Source organism: Dryas octopetala, chromosome 8 (genome assembly GCF_963921425.1).
Source record: "Dryas octopetala chromosome 8, drDryOcto1.1, whole genome shotgun sequence".
Taxonomy (NCBI): domain Eukaryota; kingdom Viridiplantae; phylum Streptophyta; class Magnoliopsida; order Rosales; family Rosaceae; genus Dryas; species Dryas octopetala.
Genome location: NC_141373.1, coordinates 8,710,902 through 8,736,395, shown reverse-complemented (window position 1 = coordinate 8,736,395; position 25,494 = coordinate 8,710,902). Strand labels below are relative to the sequence as shown.

General features: G+C 36.3%; 1 protein-coding gene and 1 pseudogene across 2 annotated transcripts; both read left to right on the top strand.

The window, feature by feature from the left end:
• Nucleotides 1–6,390: 6,390 nt before the first annotated feature.
• LOC147276902 (pathogenesis-related protein 1 pseudogene) lies at nucleotides 6,391–6,887 on the top strand (annotated as a pseudogene).
• A 2,943-nt stretch (nucleotides 6,888–9,830) lies between these two features.
• On the top strand, nucleotides 9,831–24,927 carry LOC147276901 (transducin family protein / WD-40 repeat family protein). 2 transcript variants are annotated; one of them, XM_086253453.1, is made up of 22 exons: nucleotides 9,831–10,164; nucleotides 10,339–10,670; nucleotides 11,871–11,974; nucleotides 13,043–13,111; nucleotides 13,431–13,491; nucleotides 14,618–14,757; nucleotides 15,537–15,726; nucleotides 15,941–16,002; nucleotides 16,311–16,399; nucleotides 17,165–17,237; nucleotides 17,342–17,401; nucleotides 17,959–18,105; nucleotides 18,223–18,261; nucleotides 18,366–18,403; nucleotides 19,702–19,788; nucleotides 20,811–20,976; nucleotides 21,780–21,857; nucleotides 22,190–22,326; nucleotides 23,541–23,617; nucleotides 23,978–24,047; nucleotides 24,242–24,307; nucleotides 24,594–24,927. In XM_086253453.1, exons 1-22 carry the CDS (start codon nucleotides 10,105–10,107, stop codon nucleotides 24,714–24,716), a joined length of 2,268 nt encoding a protein of 755 aa, XP_086109579.1. In that variant the 5' UTR covers nucleotides 9,831–10,104; the 3' UTR covers nucleotides 24,717–24,927. The 2 variants fall into 2 exon arrangements, with proteins under 2 accessions (XP_086109579.1, XP_086109578.1); XM_086253452.1 differs by having other exon boundaries at nucleotides 9,833–10,164; nucleotides 24,570–24,927.
• The last annotated feature ends 567 nt before the right edge of the window (nucleotides 24,928–25,494 follow it).

The window sequence follows — 25,494 nt, the reverse complement described above, 5'->3', positions numbered from 1 at the left end:
AAATTGTGTTTATATACCTTAGGAATAAGTTTGTATTTGTGTAGGCTAGCTGTTTCCTTTTTAATAGATTCTCTTATATTTTTACCAAAACTTGTGGCTTATTTTTCTTCCTATATAGTAGGTAAATTATATATGTACATTAGGAGTTTAAGTATTCTTGATAATTGCATATTTATATGTTGATGTTCATAATTGCTAACAATGAAGATTTTTTTGAATTTATTATTACAGGTATGTCATAAATTTACGACAATAAAAACATTGGAAAATAGGAGTAATAAATGCCTAAAATTAGAGATATTAGTCTAATGAATTGCTGACGTGGCATGGGCAAATTGACGAACTTTAGATCTGAAGTTTTATTACAAATTGCATGAACATTTGCTCATCGTTGGCTGCATCCAGTTTTTGTGGGTACATAACAATATGCTTATGGATATTTGGTTATTTAATTTATAGGGTGGTTTCATTAGTGAAATTAATGCAATTTTACCTTCACTCAATTTTCTTATTCAACATCGGTTTTCATTTTTCTTTTTCTTTTTTAACTTTAAGAGCCATAGGTCTATCTGTAGTTCTCTACCATTAAACTCTAAGGGGATAATTCTATATATATTTAGCCCAACTATTTTTTTCAAGTTTTTGTTCTCGACTTACATATATGGCATATATACTCTGATACTCATATTGGGTACTACCATATGAGAACAAAGCATTTTTTTAAAGGGTAAGGATAAATAATGAGTGCTGTTATTTGCACACCCCTAAATTTCTGTGAGGGCTGCTATTTGCACACCATTTTTTTTCTTTTTGCACACCATTTTTCTCTTTTTTTTCTCCTACACACCCCACACACTTACTTCAAATTCAAAATCTCTCAACACACACCCAACCCATTACTAAAATACCCTCATTTCATTACACACCCTTCTTTCTTTCCCTCTCTTTTTTCTCATGTTCACAGCCCCCTTCCCCTGTTTTTTTTTTTTTTTCTTCTTCTTCTCCAACCCTCCCCCAGCTAGCCAGCCTCTCCACCCAACCCACCTAGCCCCTCAACCCCCTCACCCGACCCACCCCTCCCTCCCTCCCTTTCCGACCTCCCCTCTCCACCCAACCCACCTAGCCCCTCAGCCCCTGCACCGACCCCCTCGCAGCACCACCTCCTCTCTCTCTTCCCCAGCCCACCCCAACCCAGCCCCGACCACCCCTCACAGCCCACCCCAGCCCCGACCCACCCACTCAGCCCCTCACCGGACCACCTCCTTCCCTCCCGCACCTCAGCCCTGTAGCAGCACCACCTCCTCTCTCTCTCCTCCCGCGCGCAGCTGCGCATCCGTTCGACACTGGCCCGCCGAAAATGTCACACTCGTTCGGCAGGCATCCGCCGAACGATGTGAGTGTTGTTCGGCAGGTACCCACCGAACATCAAGGACCCGTTCGGCAAGTGCTCGCCGAACCAGCTACTCGGAGAGAGAGAGAGAGAAGGGCACGCCGGTGGCTGGAAGCTGCTGCGCGCGGTGGCTAGAGGGCTGGGGTGGTCGGGGCTGGGTTGGGGTGAGAAGGGGCGGGGCTGGGGTGGTCGGGGCTGAGTTGGGGTGGGCTGGGGCGGGGCTGGGGTGGTCGGGAGAGATGGTAGAGAGAGGGAGAATGGTGGTGGGCGTGGCTGTGGGCGTGGCTGTGCAAGCTTGAGAAAGATAGAGGGGTGTGTACGGGGGGGGGGGGGAGATGGGAATGGGGTGTGTGGGTGTGTGGGTGAGGGGAGGGTTAAAGTGGTCTTTTTCTTGAGGCTTTTTTTTTTTTTTTTTTTTTTTCAGAAGGGGTGTGCAAAAAGAAAAAAGAGGGTGTGCAAATAGCAGCCCTCATTTCTTTTTGCACACCCCAAAAATATAATTTGTGAAATAACCAAAAACACCCAAAGTAAAATTACCCAAAACCCCATCACAGCACCCCTGTCATTCCCTCTTCTCTGTCACAGCACCCCACCCCCCTCCCTCCCCCCCCCCCGTGAGGAACCATTGCCGACCACCCCAACCCTGCTCCGGCCCTCCTCTCTCTCTCTCTCTCTCTCTCTCTCTCTCTCTCTCTCTCCTTCCCTCTTACCCGCCGACCACCCCACCCCCATCCTCTCTTTCCTCTTTCTCTCTCCCCGAAACCCAACCCCAGCCCCTCACTCTCTCTCTCTACAACTCTGAGCCCCTCCCCTTGCCGCACCACATCCCCCCTGTACCCCTCCACCTCCCTCCGCACCACCTCCCTCTGCACCACCTCTCTATGCACCCCTGAACATAAAAAAAAAAAAATGCAGTTGGTTCGGCGAAACAGCGCCGAACCCGGTGGTTTCATTCGGCAGGTAACCGCCGAATAGAATAGGATTGTTCGGCGGGTACCTACCGAACGAAACCATCGGTTTCGACACTGTTCCGCTGAACCACTTGCAAATTTTTTTTTTGGTTTTCTTCTCCGGCGAGCTGGGTAGGTTGGGTGGTCGGCATGGTCTTGGCGGACGGCGTGGTCTCCGGCGTGCAAGTTGGGTGGGGGGAGGAGCGAGGGAGGGGGTGGACTGTGTATGGAAGTTTGTGGTTTGTGGTTTGTGGGGGTGGGCTGTGGGGGTGCGGCAGGGGGAGGGGAAGAGGATGGCAGAGGGAAGAAGAGAAATGGAAGGAGAAAAAGGAAAGGAGAGGGGGAGAGAGAGAAGGGAAGGGTTGAGCCGCCGGCGACCTCGCCGGCGGTGGGGGTGGCTGATGGAGGTGTCGGGGTGGGGGTGTGTGTTGTCTGGGTTTTGGGAGGGGTGTGTATATGAGAAATGTTACTTGTGGAAGGAGTGTGTGGGTGTGAAGTGAGAAAAAGTGAAAAAATGGTGTGCAAAAAGAAATTTTAGGGTGTGCAAATAGCAGCACTCTAAATAATTAGAAGGCCTGTACTTCTCCTCCTTTTACCGGTTTGCACTTGGTTCTTTATTTTCATAAAGAACATAAACCAAGATTTTGGTTATGGTGCTCGAAAATGAAGAATTTTTTAACCTAAGATCTGTGTCGTCATCCCACTGACCTCATGCCACTTGAATTGAGACTCATGGACACCATTCTTCTTATTTTGGTTACAAAGGGACGCCAAGTAACAGGCCTAGCGAGGGAGGGGGTCGAAACCGGGTGTGTGGGAGGCAGCACAACTGCTTCGCCAACTGGCCTACCCCTAGTCCTCACCATTCTTCTTATTTTGACATGGTCTATAGGATATTTGTGACTTGTGAGTTTTGTAAATTCTCTGTGTCAAGCTCTAAAATTTAAAATAAATTACTCTAAAGTTCATTTTACAGTTTTTAATGACAAACAAACTCACTTAAAAAGTTAGAATGATGAATAAGTTCACTTTGTACAAATAAATCTCACGTTATGTTTGTTCCGTGTTTTTTGCGTTGAGCGCTCGATTCCTTGCCGGGCGCTCAGTGGAGTTTTTTTTTTTTTTTAAGGGCAAATTGCCATTATCACACAGTGACAATTTATAGGGTGTTTTTACAATTTAAATAGCTACTGTCGCACAGTAATAATGATTGTTACTGTCTGACAGTGACAATTTCAGAGCGCACAGTGACATTTTGTGGAGCGCTTGATGGGTTGTACCGAGCACTCGACGCATTAAAGTGGACTGGTCAATCACCGTGTTTTTGCATGTGGGCCAACCGATTAGACTATTTTCCGTTTTGGACTTTAAAAATAAAAACCCTAAAATTTATAATGTAAGTTATTCACTAAAATTAAATTTTATTTTAATTTTATAAAATATTTTATTAATGGAAAATTCAATATATACTCCACTATTTGGTATCTCTATATTCCCTTATACTATTTTTCTAGGTAGTGTGCATTGAGCATTCAATATTGTTCATCACAACTCAGGTTGAAACCGTTACTAAAATCGTACAAAAATGATAATTGTACAAATGTTTTATATTTTTTGTTACATATGCAGGTGAAAAATGAATAATACAACACAAAACCTAAAAATACAATCATTTGAAAGTACATTTACCCTAATTTTATATGTTAATGTACGTTGGCTAGTTTCAACGATCCAGTTGATCGAACAAAAATAAAAGCGGAGGGAACCGAGACACTATTTTGACGGCTATACGTTTATATCGTGAGTTTTTTAACATTTTTCCAAAACTTAGGTGGACCTTTCCACAACTGTCATCCAAAACATTTGAATTCGATCAATCAAGCCCTTCTCTTGATATATAAATGAGAGCTAATGCGTCATCCATTAAACTAACTGATCATTGACATAACTAGTCATATTTATGGCTCTGTTGTACAAGAAGCAGTCGGTTCCTCTAATGAAAATGTTGAACTCAAAATTGCTAATTGTATAATGGTTGAGATTAATTTAAATAAGATATACTAATCCTCCTATTTGAAATCTTAACAAGCTAGGCTTCATACCAATGTTATGACCTGTTCATAAAAAATCAGCTTTTTGTTGGTATGTGGACAACTTCTCTTCCAAAAAGAATAATACTCACACAATGGACTCTTTCTCATGTCCCAAATTAACGATAATTCCTCGCAAATTTTGAATTTTGTTTGGGCCCCATTAGAGCTCGTTTCTTACACTGGATTAAAGGATTAAATTGGACTATACAAAACTTAGTTGATTAAATTTTAATGAATTGCAAAGTTTTTAGAAGTTTTTAACACGACAGAGATCATCTAATTTTTTTTGTTTGTGTGCATGCATCAATTTTATTCTAATATAGTTCGTGGCCAAAAAGTAATATGACAAACAAAATTAGCAAACATTAATTATTAAAGTTCATTGATTTTAACTATTAAATTTCAATAACTTTTTAGTTTAGGTACCAAAATTAAATAGCATTTTAGATTATGTACTAGTTAAAAAATTAAATAAATTAGTATAGTTAAAGGTATTAAAATTTACAAATATTACATCACATGCCACTACAATAAAAAAATAAAAATAATATTACATCACAAATATTACATTAATTTATACTATATTGTATTAAAAAAAAAAAATCAATCCAGTCACAACTTAACTATGACTGTCTTGGTAAATTGAAAAAGACAACTCACACCATTATACTATATATTATTTTGAGTAAAAATATTTTTTTGACCTCTATTTATACTATATTGTAGTATAATTTCTCTAAAAAAAATTCAATTAAGTCACAACTTAACTGTGACTGTCTCAAAACTTAGATGTGACTATCGTTCAGTCACAACTAAATTTGAAGTTGTGAGTGTCGTACAGTCACAACTAAATATGAAGTTGAGACTACATTAACAAACTTTCAAGATAATTTAAAAGCCTCAAGGGCAATTTTGTCAAAACTTTATAAATTTTAACTAACACTCATTATATGTGGGCCAAAGGATAAAAATGTAAAATGGAAAAGACTCAAATCAAAAGGGCCAACATATTTGTGACCTAATCTAAAAAATTACATTTAAATTTGGTAGTTCAATTGAAATATTATATAGTCTTCATGCTATACCAAAAAATTATTGAGATTTGATATTTAATCTTAATTTTCTATAATTATTACAAGTCGGGTGTAAAGAAATTTTCAAGATAATCATAGTCTTTGTATTTTTATTTTGTTTTTAACTTTTTAACAAGGATGACCATAAATATCTATAGTTGGGACAAACAGAAAGTGAGCTGACGCTTCGTGCAGTGTAAGGGCATCATTAACTACAACTTCCATGAAAGAATATGTCAACGAGTTGAAGTGTTGGCGTACAGTTTACTTGGGAAATTTACTGTAAAATATCACATAATGATATATATGCCAATTGCCAAGTGAGACGTCATCAGGTGGCCGTGATTAATTAGCTTTTAGTCAAGAATAATGCTATTCTTACCACATTTCTTATACCACATTCTTATACCATCTCACGTGTCATTACTTTATTGGACAAAGTTTTTCTTTTTCTTTTTGGGTTTTTATTTTTATTTTTTAATATCCAATGTATGAATGCCATGTAAGTTGCCACATAAGGTGGTATGAAATTATGGTATAAAAATGTGGTATATCTAGCACTACTGTTTAGTCAACTTCTGCTAGGGTTTAATTAATATATGGTACAGATAAGTTATGGCATATATAGTTTGCAGAAAAAATTGGTACTGATGGCATGCTCTATTTCACTTCTCAAGGAGGGGCCTTTGGCGACTGTAATTAGGGCTCTTTGGTTGGTAACCTAATTATAATGTAAATGATAATTATATTGAATAGTCATGCATGCAACTAAATTTCCACACATTAATAGAAAAATAAGAAAATAAAATTTAAAATTCCACTCTATATCAATATAAATACTCTACCCCATACGCTTCATTTTCTCATAATCAAAAACCATCAATATGAGGTTGTGCAACATTTCACTAGCCCTTGTTTGTATTTTGGGCATAGCCCGGCCTACTACTCCAACCCACTCATGCCCAAGACTCACCCCAAGACTACCTCAAAGCCTACAACAACGCTCGAGCGGAGGTGGGCGTTGGACCCCTGACATGGAATGAGTCTCTAGCAAGTTATGCTCAAGACTACGCCAACTAACACATTGGCGACTGCAATTTGGTGCAATCCAATGGGACATACGGCGAGAACCTTGCCAATAGCACCGGTGACATGTCGGGCACGTACAGATGCGGTAAAATTGTGGGTGGCAGAGAAGGCTTTCTACGATTACAACTCCAACTCATGCGCTGAAGAGGAGATGTGTGGGACTTATACACAGGTGGTTTGGAGCAACTCGACTCATGTTGGGTGTGGCAAAATGCGGTGCTCAAGCGAAGGCACCTTCATTGGGTGCAACTATGATCCCCCAGGCAACTATGGTGACGAGAAGCCTTACTAATTAGCTATTCATCAACAACGTACGTACCACTATTATAAGCTTTCATGTTTATCAGTATTTATGATGTATGAGCTATGTTTTTTAGAATAAAATGAAGGGCAATGATTTTGTGCCTAGGAGGGCACAAGATCTACGTACCCTAATTTGATGTGGCAAAATTATTTTGCACACATCATTTTAATTTGAGGTAACTCGAAAATAGTTAGTTTGGTTTTGATGACTTCATTGACAACCAAAAAGTATTGTAAACCTGTAATAAACATAAAAAGTATTATGAATTCATTTTTATAATTTGAACCTACTTTTGGATAATAAATAACAACTGTGATCGATTAAAATTCAACTAAAAAAACAAAGAAAAATAAGTAGAGAATTCGGATCCATTCCAAATATGACAAGGTCTAGTAGAGCAATTTTACATATGACAAGTGAATGATTTAGGTAGTATATATCCCAGCGTGCTTTAGACTGGGATGCTCTCCACAACCTTTTTCCTTTCTTTCGTTCTGCTGGCCCTGCATGTCTCTGCTTCCTTCTTTAAAACCTCAAGTTGATGTCTCTCAATTGGAAATCTTATTCTTAAAAGCTAATTTCTCAAAAGTTAATTCCCAGCCCAATAAATAATCTAATTTAATTATAAAGGCGCATCAGTATTAATTAATTAGCAATTTATTCTGCCGCTGGAGCAAGCCTGGAATATTTTGGAGTAACCTTTGAGTACTAGTAGAATGGTCATCATTGACAGCAGCAGAGGCCTTGAGATTTTTCAATTTTTCCAAAACCGCGACGATGTTGATCAGTAGTGCACATTTGAACCACATCCTCAATGCTATCGTGAGCCGACATGAGAAACTTATCCAATTCGGAACAGAATTCAAGCATATTTATGCAAGCTTATACTTAATTCCTTTTGTTCTTCATCTTTCTCTTCCTCTTCTTCTCCTTGCATATTTCTTGGCTGCATCCCAAGATTGCTTCCACAGTCGTCCCATTCAACTTACCCACAAATGTTATGATGTGTTTGATAAAATCTAGTGAAAGATCTCCACTCCTGATGGTGCTGATGATCAACTTGGTATCCTTTAGGAATTCTTTGTCGAGAGATTTTATGGCTGCATTATACTCGAAATCCTCATTGTATATATCCCTTCCACACTCTTCTCCACCGTGACTTTTTCTTGGCCTTATTGGGATTTTCATATAGGAAACGTTTTTGCTCCTCTGTTGCCAGTAATGTTCTTGTTAGATTCATCATAGTTTCCCAAGTAACTCACATGGGTGCCAAAAATCAAGCCAACGCTCAATCAATGCTATTCTCAATTCACTGAGTGCTCAATAATTATCACTATGATAGTGGCAATCTACCTAGTTTTGGAAAAAAAAAAATAATATGCCGAGCGCTTGGCAGGGTGGCGAGCGATTGGCACAAAAAGCCTTTCCTCCCTTCTTCGGTTAGCCTGTCCCTTACCACCGGCGACCCTCCGCACTGGCTTCTCCCTAACTCTCCCTTCCCTAAACTCTCTCTCTTTCTCTCTTATTTTTCTTTGCAACTTCATCCCAAATTTCCATTTTTTTCCCCTAACCATACACACAAAACTCATTCAAACAAAAAAGAAGAAAGAGACAACGAGATACCGACGTTGATGTCATCGATGATCAAATTTGTGGGAGGAGATGGTGGAGCAGTTCTTGTCGAGCTTGGGTTACCAGCGGTAGGGACTGCCATTAATCGGAGAATGGAAGAGGGGGGGTAGGGAGGGTTTGTGGATTTTTTTTTTTTAAGTTTCATTTTTATAATTTTTTGGTAAAGAGACGTTTTTGCCTCCTCAAAATTGGTATCTTTCACTAAAAATCCTTAATTGAGACAAATAGAAAGTTTGGAATCCTTTATTAAAACAAAGTGAATGTTGCATTCTCAACTGTAACAATGGTATGAGTCATTTTGCTAAAATTATCCCTTTTATCCTCTCCCTCTTTGTTGGGTTTTTTTTTTTTTGTTTTTGTTTTTGTTTTTTGTTTTTGTTTTTTTGCTGAAAATGCTTTGAGTATATTAGCCACAACTAGGGGAATTCCCAAGTAATATTGTTTTATTTTTGCTTCGACCCATGGCTGATCCAAGCCCAAGTCGAGCAAGGCCTGTGCCCAAGACACATTTAAGCAAAGCCTCACTTTATAATTAGTCGTTATACATACACTTTACGAAGCCCAAATACAAGAAATATAATAGAAAGAAGGCCTTAATTTAGAGCAAGTTCCTTTTACTTACTCTTCCATAAAAGCCCAAATAGAAACAAGAAAAATAATGGCCCTAAATATAAACAAGCCTAAATGTCTAATCTTTTTAGTTAATAATCATGTTTTGTTTTTATTTATTCAAATGATTAAGTAGATTAGCCATGTTATCTATAAAAAACCATATGTGAAACAAATTTGAATATAAAACTAAAATAAATATTTAGCATCTTAAAGGTAAGAATAATGATTTTTCAATGAAATGTTTTATTGAAAATTTTATATTTAAATAATAAATTGGGAAGGCTTCTTTGTAGTTTTTGTGTTAGGCCTCATTTTCATTTGGTTCTGCCCTACTTTGACCTGTCATTACACAAAAGAAAAAAAAATTATTTTAACATTTTTAAAAAGAAAATTTTGTTATGTTTTGCACTTTTGCTCACGTGGTGTCAATTTGGTTTCCACCTAAGTTAAAAATGAACCACATCCATGCTATTTCATCACATAATGGTTGAACGGATGGGTATCAACTAACAAGGTATTGCACTGACTAAAATTTAAAAGTTCTCGGTCTATATTGAAATTGTAACTTGTAAGGGGAATTGAAAATGACCCACATTTGGAAGGAGTACTTTCTGTTTAAGCCTCTCTCTTTTTGTTTTTTCTCTTTTTTTAGTGGGTCAGAAATTAAATTGAGTTTGGAGATGACTGAATCACTGAACAGTCAAAATGCAGAACCCACAGTAAGATAAAAGAAAGAGGACAAGTCGAACCAAATAAACTGTACAAGAACTTGGAGAACAAGGTATGTTTCGATGCTTTCCCAGTAAAACCCAGACTCCCAACGACTATGTAATCAGCAATTCACACACCATTTTGCTTTTCTTTCGTCCAAACTCATAAACCCCACTTATCTTTGTTCTCCCAAACTCCATTCTAAGTAAAACCCCTTTTCTGATCACTACCCTAAAACCCTCTTTCTCTCATGGACATCGATTTCAAAGAGTACCAGTTGCGCTGCGAACTACGAGGCCACGAAGACGACGTAAGATCTCTCACCCACATAACCCTTTTCATTTTTAAGCCCAATTTGTTTGAATCTACTATCTCTGCACATGAATGAATAATTCTGTTATACTGTTCTGTACCCAGAAAGAGATAAAAGAATTCAGTTCTTTGTACTTGAAATTTACTGATTAACAATGGACAATGAATTTAGGTTCGTGGGATTTGTGTGTGTGGCAATGCGGGTATAGCCACTTCGTCCCGCGATCGAACCATTAGGTTGTGGTCCTTGGACCCTTCCAATGAACGCCTGTACGCCGCGTCAAAGATTTTGCTGGGCCACACGAGTTTTGTGGGCCCATTGGTGTGGATTTCACCCAATGAGGAATACCCAGATGGCGGACTTGTGTCTGGCGGCATGGACACGATGGTGTTGGTATGGGACTTGAGGAGTGGGGAGAAGGTGCAAACTCTCAAGGGCCATCAGATGCAAGTCTCCGGCATTGCTTTGGATAATGGGGACATTGTCTCATCTTCTGTGGACTGGTGTGTTTATACTTTTTGCTTTTTTCTGAGTTGTCTGCATGGGTTGGATCAATTTTTACAAGTAGTATATTAACCTTTATTGTTGTTTGTGGGAAGCATGTTGTGTTATAGAGTTCATCTTGGTTTTGTGTTGATTTTGCGAGTAAGCAAATTTATGGAAAAATGATTTGGCTTGGAGTCTCCATATGAACTGGTTAAACATACCTGGGTAATCCATATGTTAGCTGTCTTACTTAATAAATTGGTTTATACATATAATGAAATATTCTCTAGAGCGACTATCGTGCAACTGATCTGCAAACCAGTATTTGCACTGCCATAACCTTCATTGCTTCGACCAGCAACTTTCTTTCCAATTTTTGATCCTATTCTGGCAAGGTTGCTTACTATATTAACTCTCGATTTTTGCAGCCCAAAATTTGAGAGTTAGAGCTTAAAAGCTAAATGATTAACAGGTGGCAATCAATCCGTGTTGAAAGCTAGACAAAACACGGGTAATTGATCGGTGCCGGTGTCCCCAATGTGCTTAATTGTTCTAAAGACGGACCACACACACACACACACAAACATGCGGCTTCTATAGGGGATCTTTTGTAATCAATCTTGTCTGGCATGAGATAAAAAACTAAAAAAAGCCAAAACTCCCCGAGCAGATTGATCTGGACTTGCAAATTTGGAAAACTTTTAACTAGCCGATTGATCAGCTTTGGAATCCCACAAAACAGGATCCTGCACCTGAAGTTCCCTATATTTGTATATATAAGTAATTGAGGAGGTTCAAGTGTGGGAATCCCACATGCGTTATTCTGCACTGTTCGAACACCCAACAATTTTTATTTTTAGTTCTTCCGTTTAGGGCTTAATGACCTAAACCTTCCTAAATCCTCAAATCTAAACCCTAAACCCTACTCTACACGCAATAGTAATAAATCCCATTCTAGCCTGGAATAGATAATGTAAAGAAACCAAAGGGCTGTTCAGACGCCCTTGGTTGCAGTTCAAATGGCCAGGGATCTTGCAAGGAGAAACCCATCTAAGAAGCTTTGTGTGTGTGTGTGTTTGTGTATTTTATTTGTGCTGGTTGACTTACTATTGATCTCCTTTATGCCATACAGATAGTTGACTTTGTTTTGGACTCTAAGCTATTGTGCTCTTCTGACATTATATAACATTGATTTTCTTTCTGTGTTTTCTCTACAGTACTTTAAGACGGTGGAGGAATGGCCAATCAGTAGAGTTTTGGGAGGCTCATAAGGCTGCGATCCAAGCAATTATAAAGCTGCCTTCGGGTGAGCTTGTCACGGGTATGTTTATTAACTTGTTGAAGGCTTTTTTTTTTTTTTTTTTTTTTTTCACAGAAGCACTGAGGTACGGTTTTACTAAATTTGTGGACCCCATTTTGAATCCCTTTTTCTGGCTTGTAATCCTTATTTGGTTAATGTCATATGCATATATATTTTTTTAAATGTGAGCGAGAGAAGCACATTAGTCAAGCGTCAACTCTTAGGCCTAGCTGAGCCAGTGATCACTAGATATCTGACCAAGTCAATCAAAAAATAAGTGCTAGGCAGGACGTTAGACTCATGATCTAAGTCTGCAGCAGTGGTTGCATGGGTCAAATTGTTAGGGAGTTTGCGAAATTACCAGGCAGGCTTAGCTGAACACTTATGTTGTATTTGCTTCTCACAAGTGCTTGGCTCAAGTTTGGCGGGCTTAAAACTTTGTATGGTATGTGATGCATGTAGGCAGTGTAGCTTTTGGGTCTTGTGATGATGCATGATGCACAATTGCACATTTTAAGCACTCAATGTAGTTGATATATATATATGCTATGTGATACAATGTTTTTAGGATCAAAATGCTCCATACCTTTGTAAACTCTCATTGTTTGGATTGGAGTTCCTGGCTTCTTGACAAGTGAGAGCTCTGAAAGTTGGCTGCTGCTAACTATGTGACTTAGTGGCATTGTAGTGCATTCAAGTTGGTCATTATGTCAATGGGAACCATGTTAGTTTGGTGAATTTTAGCCTGGACACTATGTAGTCATTGTTATGGTGCAAACAATATATGACTCAGCCATCCCATGGTGACATTCCTAGAGATTGGTATTCTTGGCATTCGATGCCTTGTTTAAGTGTCCACTTCAGTACCTGATAAGTGACGAGTTTGATTTTGATAATAGAACTGTTTATCTGAAAATAAGAATTGGCTTGATGTTTACTATCGCTACCTCATATGTAGGAAATTGCCTTATCTGTTAGATATTGTTTGATCTTGTCGTGTGGAGCTGGCCAATTAATCACATTCTGCATCAGATTCAAATGCAACTCTTTCTTGGAACTTATGGTGTTGACTCTGTTTTCTGCATCTAGGTTCAAGTGATACTACTTTAAAACTTTGGAGAGGAAGTACGTGCACTCACACTTTTGTCGGGCATACAGGTATTTGTGTTTTCTTATATTACTTTTATTAGGTCATTTCATAGGTCCTGAATAACTGTGTTGTTTGGGCGTATTGTACCTTGTGGCGTATCTAAGAACTAAAATTAATGAGACTGCCTTACTATGCTTAAAAACCTAAATCCTGATTGTTATTAATAGGATATAACTAGAGCTAGAATTGGATTAGAAGCTGCCAAAAAGACTATTAGATTTGAAGACATTGCTCTAATGACTTGCATAGAATGTCATATTAAAACAAGGACTTGCATAGAATGGTTTGCAGTTACTTATGATATGCATGTACTCATGCATTGTGCAGATACGGTCAGAGGCTTGGCAGTGATGTCTGGACTGGGAATTCTTTCTGCTTCACATGATGGGTGAGCTTATTTTTGCATTTATTTCTCTGTTTATATTGAAATGCTGATTTTGCTCTAAGGATATACTTTAAATGAACATAATCCTGAAGGCATGCCTTAGTGTTGGAATGGAAGGAGTAGTGTTGAATTTAGTGCTGTCAAAATGAAAAGAAAACGTCTGAAAACAGAAGAAAAACATATAAAAGATACAAATATAAGATTTAATAGATCAGTTAATGAGGATAACATACAGGACTCATATTTGACAAACAGATTGCCTGACGACGTAAGTAGGAGCTTGTTAACTGAACTGAAGCACAGAGAAATACAATGACCGGGAAATAGATTAACCCAAACAGATTGCCTGGAAATACAATGACCGAGCTTGTTAATAGCTTGGTCATTGTATTTCCAGTTGTTGCTTTTCTTTCTGTTACTTCAAAAGTAGCTGCTTCAGCTTCAGCCACTCGAATTTTCGTTATTCCTTTTTATTTCTCATCAAACGAATGGCATCTTCTTCTGGAAATCCTAGCTATTCTTAGCATGATATTGGGGAATCTCATTGCTGTTACTCAAACAAGCATGAAACGTATGCTTGCGTATTTGTCCATAGGTCAAATTGGATATGTGGTTCTTCTACGAAGTTGGATTTGTTAAAAGGCTGCCTTATTGTCCAATATGCCTAACCACTGCTTAGAGTCCCAACCTGGTCCTGTAGTTATGAAGACACACAAACACATGCACACACAGAGTATGTAGGTACTTCATTTTTTGAAACTTTTGACAATTATTAGAATGGTGTGAGCTTGTAAAATTTTTTGACTTATTTTTCGTTCCATGTGTCAGTTATAGGCAAAGGCAGAACGCTTTATTTGATTAACCTTCCTTGCAAGCTACGCTCTCTTATGCATAATAAATGAATTCGGAAGTATGTTTTTAAATTTGACTTTGTTGCTAACAAAGGTCTTGTTTATGAACATATTAAATAATAAATGTTTCGTTGTTTGTACTTGGATACGCTGGTTGGTGCTTTAAATTCATGCCTTTCCCCCTCATGCAATCCCCCCCGCCCCTCTCACAACAAGCCTTTTTCTTGTCTATGGAATATAGGTCTCCCTAATTAATTTATTTTGTTGGCTTGCTGCAGTTCCATCAGGTTATGGGCTCTAAGCGGAGAAGTTTTAATGGAGATGGTTGGCCATACTAACATTGTCTATTCAGTTGATTCACATGTGTCCGGACTAATAGTCAGTAGTAGCGAAGATTGTTTTGCTAAGATATGGAAAGGTGATTGCTTCTGATTTTTATGCTACCTTTTGGAGAAATCATGTGAGTTTCACCTGTGATTTCTCTTTTTCCTATAATTCCAGTTTTGATGGGTTTTTTGCCTGGCTCTTGTTGGATTGATGACTTGAAGTTAATCACAGACTTACTGTTGGTGAGTTGCGCTTGGTTAGGTCCCTTTTGGACAGCATGGTGGTAAAATCAACCTGCTGTCAAGGGTCAAGGGCCTCTCCTAGCTTTGAGCCTGGGCAGGGTCCCCTTATGTTGCCTAGGAAAAAGAAACCGAAAAAATAGGCTCATTAGAGTTCTGGAAGAACTTTTTGGGTCTTTTTTGTTTTAATCCATACTGTTTCATTAATTATACATCAGGAATGCAATTTTACTTTGATTCCCACTTTGAGGAAATTGCAGTAATTTTGTGATCTTCCTTCACTGTGACCTATATATACTCTTTTGCAGAAGGGAATGCTTTATTGCAAAAAGATGCGAATGTGATTAATTTTGAACTTGGTAATAACATGAATTCTTCTTGGAGTTTGGTAGTGGGGAGTAAAAAAAAGGATCCAAAAACTTACTCCAGGAATTCTTGCACATTGATAGTTTTTTCTTTTCTTTATGTTATCATTGCTATTATGAAGGTGCAAGAATTATTAATATACTTTTTATCCCTTTTGAGTGCATAAGCATCATCTTTATACAGTCTTAAGTTTCAGCCCTTGAAACATAAGCGGTCATTTTCTGAGTGAACTGTAAATTTATGTGGGAAATAATGTTGTTTCCAGATGGAGTTTGCGTGCAGAGCATAGAGCATCCTGGCTGTGTTTGGGATGCCAAATTCTTGGAAAATGGGGATATTGTGACAGCATGTTCTGATGGAGTTGTACGTATCTGGACAGTAAATCAGGATAAAATTGCCAACGCACTAGAACTGGAGTCATATGTCTCCCAACTTTCTCAGTACAAAATTAGCAGGTATGGCCATCTTTTTAGTTTCCATTCTACCTTTTTTTTTTTTTAATGGATGTGTATGACATAGTATTCAAAGTTCTTCACTTATCTGAAGATACAAATATATACCTGAATTTGTTTGGTTCTTTGTAATTTAATACAATATTTATTGGTTGCTAATTGGATCATCTTGTTTACCCCTATTACTTGTCCTTATATAATAACTTGTTCCTGTTAGGAAGAGGGTTGGAGGATTGAAATTGGAAGATTTACCAGGGCTAGAGGCTTTACAGATTCCAGGTGCGAAATCAATTTTACTCTTCTTTAGTGACTTTCGGGCTTCTGCTCAATGTCACATTGGTTTAAGAGACATTTCTATTTGATTTCTTGTTTCAATTTCTGAATGAACAATTATTTTGAGGAAGGCAAGTTTTTTACTTAGTATTATTTTATAGTATATCATTTTACAATTTATTATGTGGTTTCCATGGCAACTTCCAAGTGGGATCTTCTGCGAACAATATCTAAATGTTGTATTCTTTTGACAAGTAGTAAATGTTGCACGTCAAATAATGTAAACATCTTTTTTTGTATGGTATTGTGACCAGGAACCAGTGATGGCCAGACAAAAGTTGTCAGAGAGGGGGACAATGGTGTGGCATATGCATGGAATATGAGAGAACAGAAGTGGGATAAAGTAATTTACATTTCCATACTAATATCTATTTTAGCTACTTGCCTCCTGGTCATATTTCCGCATGCCTTCTGTCTTTTCTCATAAATGGCTGGATGGTTTTCAATTATTATGAGTGCTTCTTTTATTTGTATATCTGTTTATTTGAAGAAAGCATGTTAGAGCTAAAGACACATGGTGAATCAGTAGGGGATGAATTAGTTTACTGTTATGACTGGATTAACCATTTTTGGGTGTATTTATAGTTCAAACCATTTTTCCAATATGTGATTGATGATTCAATGACCTTGAATTTTTTGAGTTTCAGATTAGTACTGGGGGTTTGCATTTCTTGGGCAGTTGAATTAGTTAATGTCTGCATAATTTTTTGCATCATATAGGAAACTCAAAAAGGAAATGAGTAGTTTTGAACTTTGAACTTCTTTTGCATAGGTTATACTGTGGTCTGTAACTGGAATGTGAAGGATTGAAATTGGGAACTGGTTTTAGAATGTGCAGGTTGAGAATAAAAATCAAATTTGGCATAAGCCTAGCAGTTTTTGATGCGTCATTTAGTACAAGGAAAACTTACCTTCTATAGTATTAATCCCCCATATATGAGCCAAACATTGAAAACTTTGCATTCACAGTACCTTAAATTCATATGGATGTGCTTTCTAAATAAAGAAATGGAACAAGAGCTAGCTATACAGATGTTTCCATGTTAGTGACGTTTGTCTATAATTCTCAAAAGTTGGGAACCTTCATATTTTACTTTTTTCAATTCAGATTGGCGAAGTTGTTGATGGCCCAGATGATGGCATGAAGCGTCCTGTTCTTGATGGAAGTGAATATGATTATGGTCAGAATTTTTTGTATGTCAATTTATAATCTGATTTCTATTTTCTACGCATATGTTATGTAATTATATATATATATATATATATATATATTCTTGCTCTTCAGTATTTGATGTCGACATTGGAGATGGCGAACCTGTTCGTAAGCTGCCTTACAATCGAACAGGTATCTTTCCTCTTCTAGCCCTGTCTCCTTTATGATTGTATCTTGTTCGTTTTATTTTCCTCTTAAGTTGTGGATTTTGTATCATATCTGAAAATCCTTGATGTCGTCTTTTTCTAAGCTGGTCATCCTTTGATCTGTTGAAAAGTTGAGATATTACACAACCTAATAGACTGAAAACTGTTTTTTTTTTGCTGTGAACTCTAAATAACTACCACTGCAACATATATTTCTAGGCTTCTAGCATTCACCAGGTCAAAAAGAAGACTAAAAACAAGATTTCTTTAACTGTGCTAGTGTGCTACAGTAACTTCTTTTTTCTTGAAATAGTTTCCCATTAGAATTTATGTATAATACCATTTATAAGGAAATTAACTTCTAGAATAATAAATAATATATAGTTAGTGATCTTGTAAACTGTGCAAATTTATGACTTTATTGTTTGTAATTTAGAATATCATGTACTAGTATAATATGCTACAAAACACACACTTACCTTTCTTGAGTCAAAAGACTTTATTGCGAGAATATTTATCATGCATTCACTTGTTTATGTTCAGACAATCCATATGACACTGCTGACAAGTGGCTTTTGAATGAGAACCTTCCTCTTTCCTACCGTGAACAAGTTGTACAGTTCATCCTCCAGAATACTGGACAGAAAGAATTCACACTTGATTCAACATTTCGCGATCCATACACTGGGTGTAAGTATACTGTCATTGTGCCCATCTAACATTGATATGGTGGTTATTCATGTGTTATATTGTCCTTGTTTGCTTTTCATTTGATTATGTATTTGTTTTTTGTTTTCCACATTTCAGCTAGTGCTTATGTACCTGGACAATCTTCAAACAAATCTGGTATGTGTAGTTTTTCTTTGATTGAATTACTGATATCATTTTTTTTATATTGACCATCAATACCGGAATTCTAAATTGTTTTTAATTTGTTCTGCCTACAACAGCTATTTCTGCAAAACCTACTTTCAAACATATCCCAAAGGTAAGCTTTTGCAGTTCTTGTTCTGAAGGTTTGGGATGCATTTCTTATATTTCCATGTGCATGTTATGTTAATCATAAGTATGAAGTGGTCATTTTTAGGCATTATGTTTTATCTGTGCTCTGTACACTTCTCTCAAGGAAGGGTCTTAGCTTCAATAATTTTAAAATAGGGTTCTAGATAAAGACCAATTTTGATGCAGGATTGCTTGGCATATCCATGTTTTGAGACTAAGGCCCATTTCATTGAGTTAATGACTGTTATTTTGAACTTATTGATGATTCATTTATTATATTAAGTGTTCTTTGTATAAACTTACATGCTGTAATTCATTTACCAAAAAGAAATTACATGCTGTAATTCACTTACCCAAAAAAAAAAAAAAAAAAAAAACCTGACATGCTGTTATCCAATTATTTTGTATAATCTGGACATCCATCTTAAGAACTGGGTTTTAAAAGGTGGACATATCTGGGAAGGCTAAGCAGTCTTAAAACTCTCAACTTAGTGTACAATTTTGATCTATTTACTAGAAATGGGCAACACTGGTCAATTTTACACCTCTTAACTTATTCTTGAATTTACGTCATTTGAAATCCTATGGATTTATCCTCAGGAGTATTTGCTTGCAGTTATTGGGCAGAGTGGGATAGATCTTGCAAATTTGTTTTTGACTAGTTATAGTTTTAGGCCAATTTTTTTTATTTTTTTCAGTTTTTAAGAAAAGAAAACAAAGTTTGAGGGTACTATCATTGAATTTCCTTATACCCTTAATGATTCGGTAACTAATAGCAAGTTACCAAGTAGTTGGGATCGAGACTTACTGGAGCTGAGTGTAGTCAGCATTATGAATGCTTTATTCTCAGAAGCAAGTACTGGTAGTCACAGTTCTACTTGAAACTCATTATTTCAATGTCGATTATTTTCCTGGCTGGGTTTGCAACTGGGTTTTTTTGGATCAAGTGATAGACTATGTGTTCTTGGTTTTATTCTTCACCTCTTCCAAGAAATTTGGGTATTCAGTAGCTGATGCCAAGTAGTTGGGATTAAGACTTGCAGGAGCTGAGTTTAGTCCGCATTGTGAATGCTTTATTTGCAGAAGCAAGTACTGCTAGTCATAGTTCTACTTGGAAATCATTATTTTAATGTCAATTCTTTTTCTGGCTGGTTTCACAAATCGGGTTTTTTGGATGGACTGGGTTCTCTTGATTTTGTTCTTCACATCTTTCAAGAAACTTGGGTATTTGTTTTGTCAGGGTCATACTAAAAGCTTCTTTTTCCTTGAATGATTTGTTTCCAGAAAGGAATGCTTGTTTTTGACGTGGCTCAGTTTGATGGGATCCTCAAGAAGATTACAGAGTTCAATAATACCCTAGTCTCTGACCAGGTTGGTTTTTGTCATGGTCGAAAGTTTCAGTTTTTCAAATTTTTTCTTAAATATATACATATATATATTTATATCAATTTTACATATTGTTATATATACTGCTGATATAATTTTATCACATTGGAATGGTAGGGATTTCAAGTTCTCTTTTGATAAGCTTTGACCAACCTTTGGAATTCTATTTCTTTGTCATTTTTGAAATTTCCTATTTGTCATGCTCATCTTCAACAGATAACTTTAAGCTACCTCCACCCTCTTGCTAAGTATCGTGAATAGTTGAAAAGTGGCATCATTTATAGTTGGATGGTAATACATATAAAAAGTTATCTGGTATTTTTGCACCCAAGCGGGCACCAAAAACATAAGGCTTGTAGATGAATCATTGTTAAAATTGGCAGGCTTGCTGCGTTCTTAAACCTTGAATTTTCTTGTCTGATCTCTGATTTATACGTGTGCGTTCTATTTACCATCTTGTACCTTGGCTAAGTTCATTCAAGTCGACTGTGTCTGGATCACTTGTTTGTGATCTCTAATTTCTGGATCAACACTCTGCATCACTGTATGGAACTGGTTCTTTCCTCAAGTGGTAGAAGGGAATGAAATAGTTTTCGGACGCGACTGATACTGATGTATGGATCATGGATTTCAGATTAATGGTTTAGGTTCCTGATGTTATTTTCACCATTTGCTGATATTTATTTTCAGCATTGTATGTTGTAGAAATTCTATTCCATCAAAACTTGTTCATAAGTAGGTAACTGTAGTTTTTTCTTATTCCTTTCATTGTGCTTGATAGGGTTGAGTAACTAATGGTAATGTGCTAATTATTGTTAATTTATTATTTTAATTCTTATTCTCTTTTGTATTTATTTTGTTTTTCAATTTTCAATCTATAGTTCAACCTGAGGAGCAGCTGGGCGTTCTTAGTATTTTTAAATTTCTGTTTCAAAACTGTGTTCCTTATATTTCTTTTTGTAATATATGCTTTCCTGAATAATGGACCCTTTGGTAATGTCTTGTAGGAGAAGAAGAACTTGTCTTTAAAGGAAGTTGAGGTTTCCAGGCTGGGTGCTATTGTTAAAATATTGAAGGATACATCACATTATCATTCTAGTAAATTTGCCGAAGTTGACATTGCTATGTTGCTGAGATTGTTAAAATCATGGCCAGTTACAATGTTATTTCCAGGTTAGTGTGTGAACTTCTGTTGGGATTTTGGTATGGGTCTGTTCTTCATGTTTTTAGGTCTTGGAGTGCATACACGATCCCTTGGGATTACATCTGAACACTCTTAAAATTCATTGTCTTCTATTATTTTTAACATAAAGATGACCTATAATGGAATGAAGTTGATAATAGGATGGTTTGGGTTATCCAATGGCTATCCAATCTCAAATAGATACAACTGTTTGAGTTGGCTTGTTGGTGATTGTCTCTTGGGCCTTATACTAAACCCTGTCAGCATGCACGATACCACATTTTCTGTACACTAGTGTGCAGTTTAAGTGGATTCTTAGCTTTATGATTTAAAGCTCCATGTTAAAATGAAACTGAAAAACGATACAGGAAAGACAAAGAAAAGAGAAGAAGACATGTAATGTGGTGTGCATTGGGATATTACAAAACACAAGTATTCAAGTAATGATCTCAGTGTCAATTTTGTATAATTGTAAATTTCTCATTTCCAAAAGTTGATGTGGTAGTCCTGCATGGGAATTGGAGCCATGCCATACAAATGATGTGACTACATATGCATATCCGTTTTCAAAGGAGATCCTGTAATAAGAGTCGTTATACACTTGGAACTTTCTTTTAGAGAATATTAATAAGCTATGGCTTATCATGTAGAATGCTGAATGCTGTATGATCCATTGTTATTGTTGAAATTTAATTGGAGTCCCGTTTTACTGTTGTGAATGGTATTATGTCTATTGAGCGCACACTTCTCAGAAAACTTAGATCTACTCAGTTCATTTTCTTTTCATCTGCAGTTATTGATACTTTGAGGATGATTGTACTGCATCCTGATGGGGCAACTCAACTTCTCCAGCATGTTGAAGCTGAAAATGGTACTGATATTAGAGATATTCCATGCTATGCTTTTATCTTGAAAATTGGTTGTCACAGTAATCCATATGGTTCTTTCTTATGTCAAATATATAACTATTTCAAATTTATTGATGAATTTTAAAAATATATGTTGATGGAGAGTTGTCAAAAAACAAAAAAAAGAAGAAGATGAAGACTGGTTGATGAGGCCAGATCACTTAGGAACATGCTTAAGTTGATTTCTCCAAATGTATACAATGCACAACATTAATAATGAATCAAATTTCTCACTTTCTTTTGTTACTGTTATTATTTCTAGTTTGACCTTAACTTCTACCTTTTGTACTCCCAGATTTACTATTGGAAATGATAAAAAAAGTCGCAACGAGTCCTTCACTTCCTGCAAATCTCTTAACAAGTGTTCGTGTTGTGACAAATCTCTTCAAGAATTCAGTCTACTACAACTGGTTACAAAAGCATCGCAGTGAGGTTAGCCTTCCTTCTAAATTGTCTTGACAACCATTAAAGGTGTTGACATAACATTATTCTTGGGGCTTCCAAGTTATTAGAGAGGCTAGAGGGCTCTTTCTCAGTCACATATTCAAATCCTGTTTGCGGCCTTGCTTGTTGTTCTTGTAAATATATTCGATTCTTTGTTGATGATAGGGTTTAGTATCAGTAGATGTCTATTAGATTTCTTCATTTATTCAATTTAAAGAAGTTCAATATTGGGCATGATAGTGACTAATAGATTTATAAGTTTGATTGGCATGCACTTTTTTTCCCCTATATCCTTTAGATGGGTAATAATTGTCTGTGAAGTGCTCACCATATTTTCTTGGTTGGCTCTCTCGGCTTTGGTCACTGCAGAGTTTAGAGGCGTTTCTGTCTCCAATATTTTATTATATTGGAGAGCTACTGTGTCTTGTTTTTTCTTGTTTACCTGGCTTAGATGTTTGTTTGGTTGCTTGGTTGTACAGTTGTTTCTTTTCATTAAAATTTTAGATGGCTCTTTTAGTTGCATTAGGCACTCTGTAGTGGACTCCTTGTCCACTGCTTATGTTGTAGCTGCTTTTATGTTTTAATAAAATATCTGTTTCTTCTCAAAGAAAAGAAGTGCGCACCACTGTTTTCAAATTTCACCTTTCGTGGAAGTTTTATGTTTGGCTATTAGTTCATAATCATATATAAACTTTCTTTATTAGAACATATCAGTACGATTAATTTGGTACATTCTTATGATGATTTATGCCTTATTTGTTGGTCCAGTGCTTTTGAAAAACACACTGATTTTTTTGCAATTCAATGTTTGGTGAGGCTTACTTTGCGGCATGTTGCAATATGAACTTTATTTTGTTTATTTATTTTATTTTTTATGATCACATGTCAAATAACTTAAATTGGTATTGCTGCCAATATGTAAATTAAATGTGTATGATGCATTGTTTTTGGTTTTTATTTTAATTATGAATAATGTTCTGTTAAGAACATGTGTCCTGCAATTGCTGCAGGAGTCATTATTTGAGTTTTTATTTGAATAATTGCTTGAATAGATCTATGTAGTGAGGTCAAAAATGTGTTTTTGATTGTTTGTACTTGAATCATGACGATTATCGCAAGGGTTGCATAGCTTGTCATGGTAATTGTATCTTCAATTCTGAATATCATGATTTATTAACTTCATTTCTTGAATGATTTTGCAGATTCTAGATGCGTATTCAAGTTGTTCTGCATCTCCAAATAAGAATTTACAGTTATCTTATGCAACCTTGCTACTCAAGTAAGTTTTCTTTTGATTGCTCATGTAATTTGTTTCAAATAAAACATTAAAACCATGACCTTAAGTGAACGGTTGGCCTCATTTTCCTTTTCCTTCTCTTTGAATTTATTTCTAGAGGAAATTTTTTTATTTGTAGCAAACTAGAATCCAATTATAGCTGTAATTTGAATAGATTTGAGGCTTCATATTTGTCATTTGAAAGAAGACTGTGAAGCCAACTAGAAGTTTAACTTTATGCTTGGCATTGACCTTTAGGCTTTCTCCTTGGTACTATTTTGACATAATGTGCTCAACACTTGGTACTATTGTAACTGATTGAGATTGGCATTGACCTTTAGGCTTCTTCTTTGATCTTGACAGTTATGCTGTGTTGTTGATTGAAAAGAAGGATCAAGAAGGTCAATCACAGGTTCTGTCAGCAGCTCTTCAGGTATAGAATATCATCTTATCGCTCTACTGTTTTAATTGCCTCTACATCTGAAATTTGCTTTTTTTGTTTTCTTATTTGATGTTCCTTCTCAAAAGATGAACGTGGATATATTCTTGAGATGGATTAGAGTGCCTTTTATACTGTAGAGATTTTCAGATGTTAGGATCATGTTTGTGAGGTGTGGTTTTTTGCAGATTGCGGAAGAGGAAAATATAGAAGTTGATGCAAAATTCAGGGCTTTAGTTGCCATTGGATCACTGGTATGTTTTGAATAATTATATCCATTTAGGGGTAATTCTTGTTTTTATTTTTGAAACAAAATAATGCTTGTTTTTATTGAAAATAAGATGTTGGCATATCTTGCTTTTTTGCATGTATTTACTGCATGAATATATTTGTAGCAGTAAAATAATTTACCTGTTAGTATCAGATAGCTGTATTGCGTAGTACCTTGTATCATCCTCACCTCTTTAAGGGGCTATTGTTTAATCAGTAATGTTCTTGTTGTTTTGGCTAAAACAGATGCTTGATGGCCTTGTAAAACAGATAGCCATCGACTTTGATGTTGAGAACATTGCTAAAGTAGCAAAGGCTTCTAAAGAAACCAAGATTGCTGAAGTTGGAGTTGACATTGAACTGTTAACTGGGATGGAACATAGAAGGGACTAAGGGCCGTGCGCAGTGCAAACTTTTGAAAAAGGAAAAAATTTTAATTTACGTTGTAGAATGAATACCAATGTGATGAGCATATGTCTCACTTGTAAAAATATTTTGTCTTCTCTTCTATTCTTCTCATGAATGTTACAATTTACATAAAATCTCTAAATTGGAATTCTCACTAAATTATATCAAATACCATAACTCAAACTTCACAACATCATTTCGATACTAAGATACTTGATCTTTATTATTATGGGTAATATGGGTTTATTTTTCTTTTGTATTTAATTGATTAAGATTGTTTTTTTTTTGAATCTTTATTTGAACTCAATTATTTTGAACTTGATTTTTGACCCAACTTCTTTTATGTAATTTTTTTTTCCCCACATTTATCATTGCAAAAAACTGCAACCAAACAACCCTTCCTCTCTCTATCAATCCTCATATGGATCATAACATAAAGAGAAAGAAATGTTGTTTGGTTGCAGTTTTCGTAGTGTTGAATTCAAATTAATGTTAAAATCATAAATATTTCTTATAAAAAAAAAAGGGTTAAATACAAAAATAGTTTACGAATTTTACACTGATTTTTAATTTGGTTCAGTAACTATAAAAAGTGTCAATTTAGTCCATAAATTTTTTAAGTTGTATAAAAAACAGTACAAACGTTAATTTTTATCTGAAAATTAATAGAACTGGTCGCATGAGATTAGTTTTCGTTAAATTTTTCGATAAGAGTTAATGTTTGTATTGCTTTAATACAACTTGAAAAGTTTATAAATCAAAT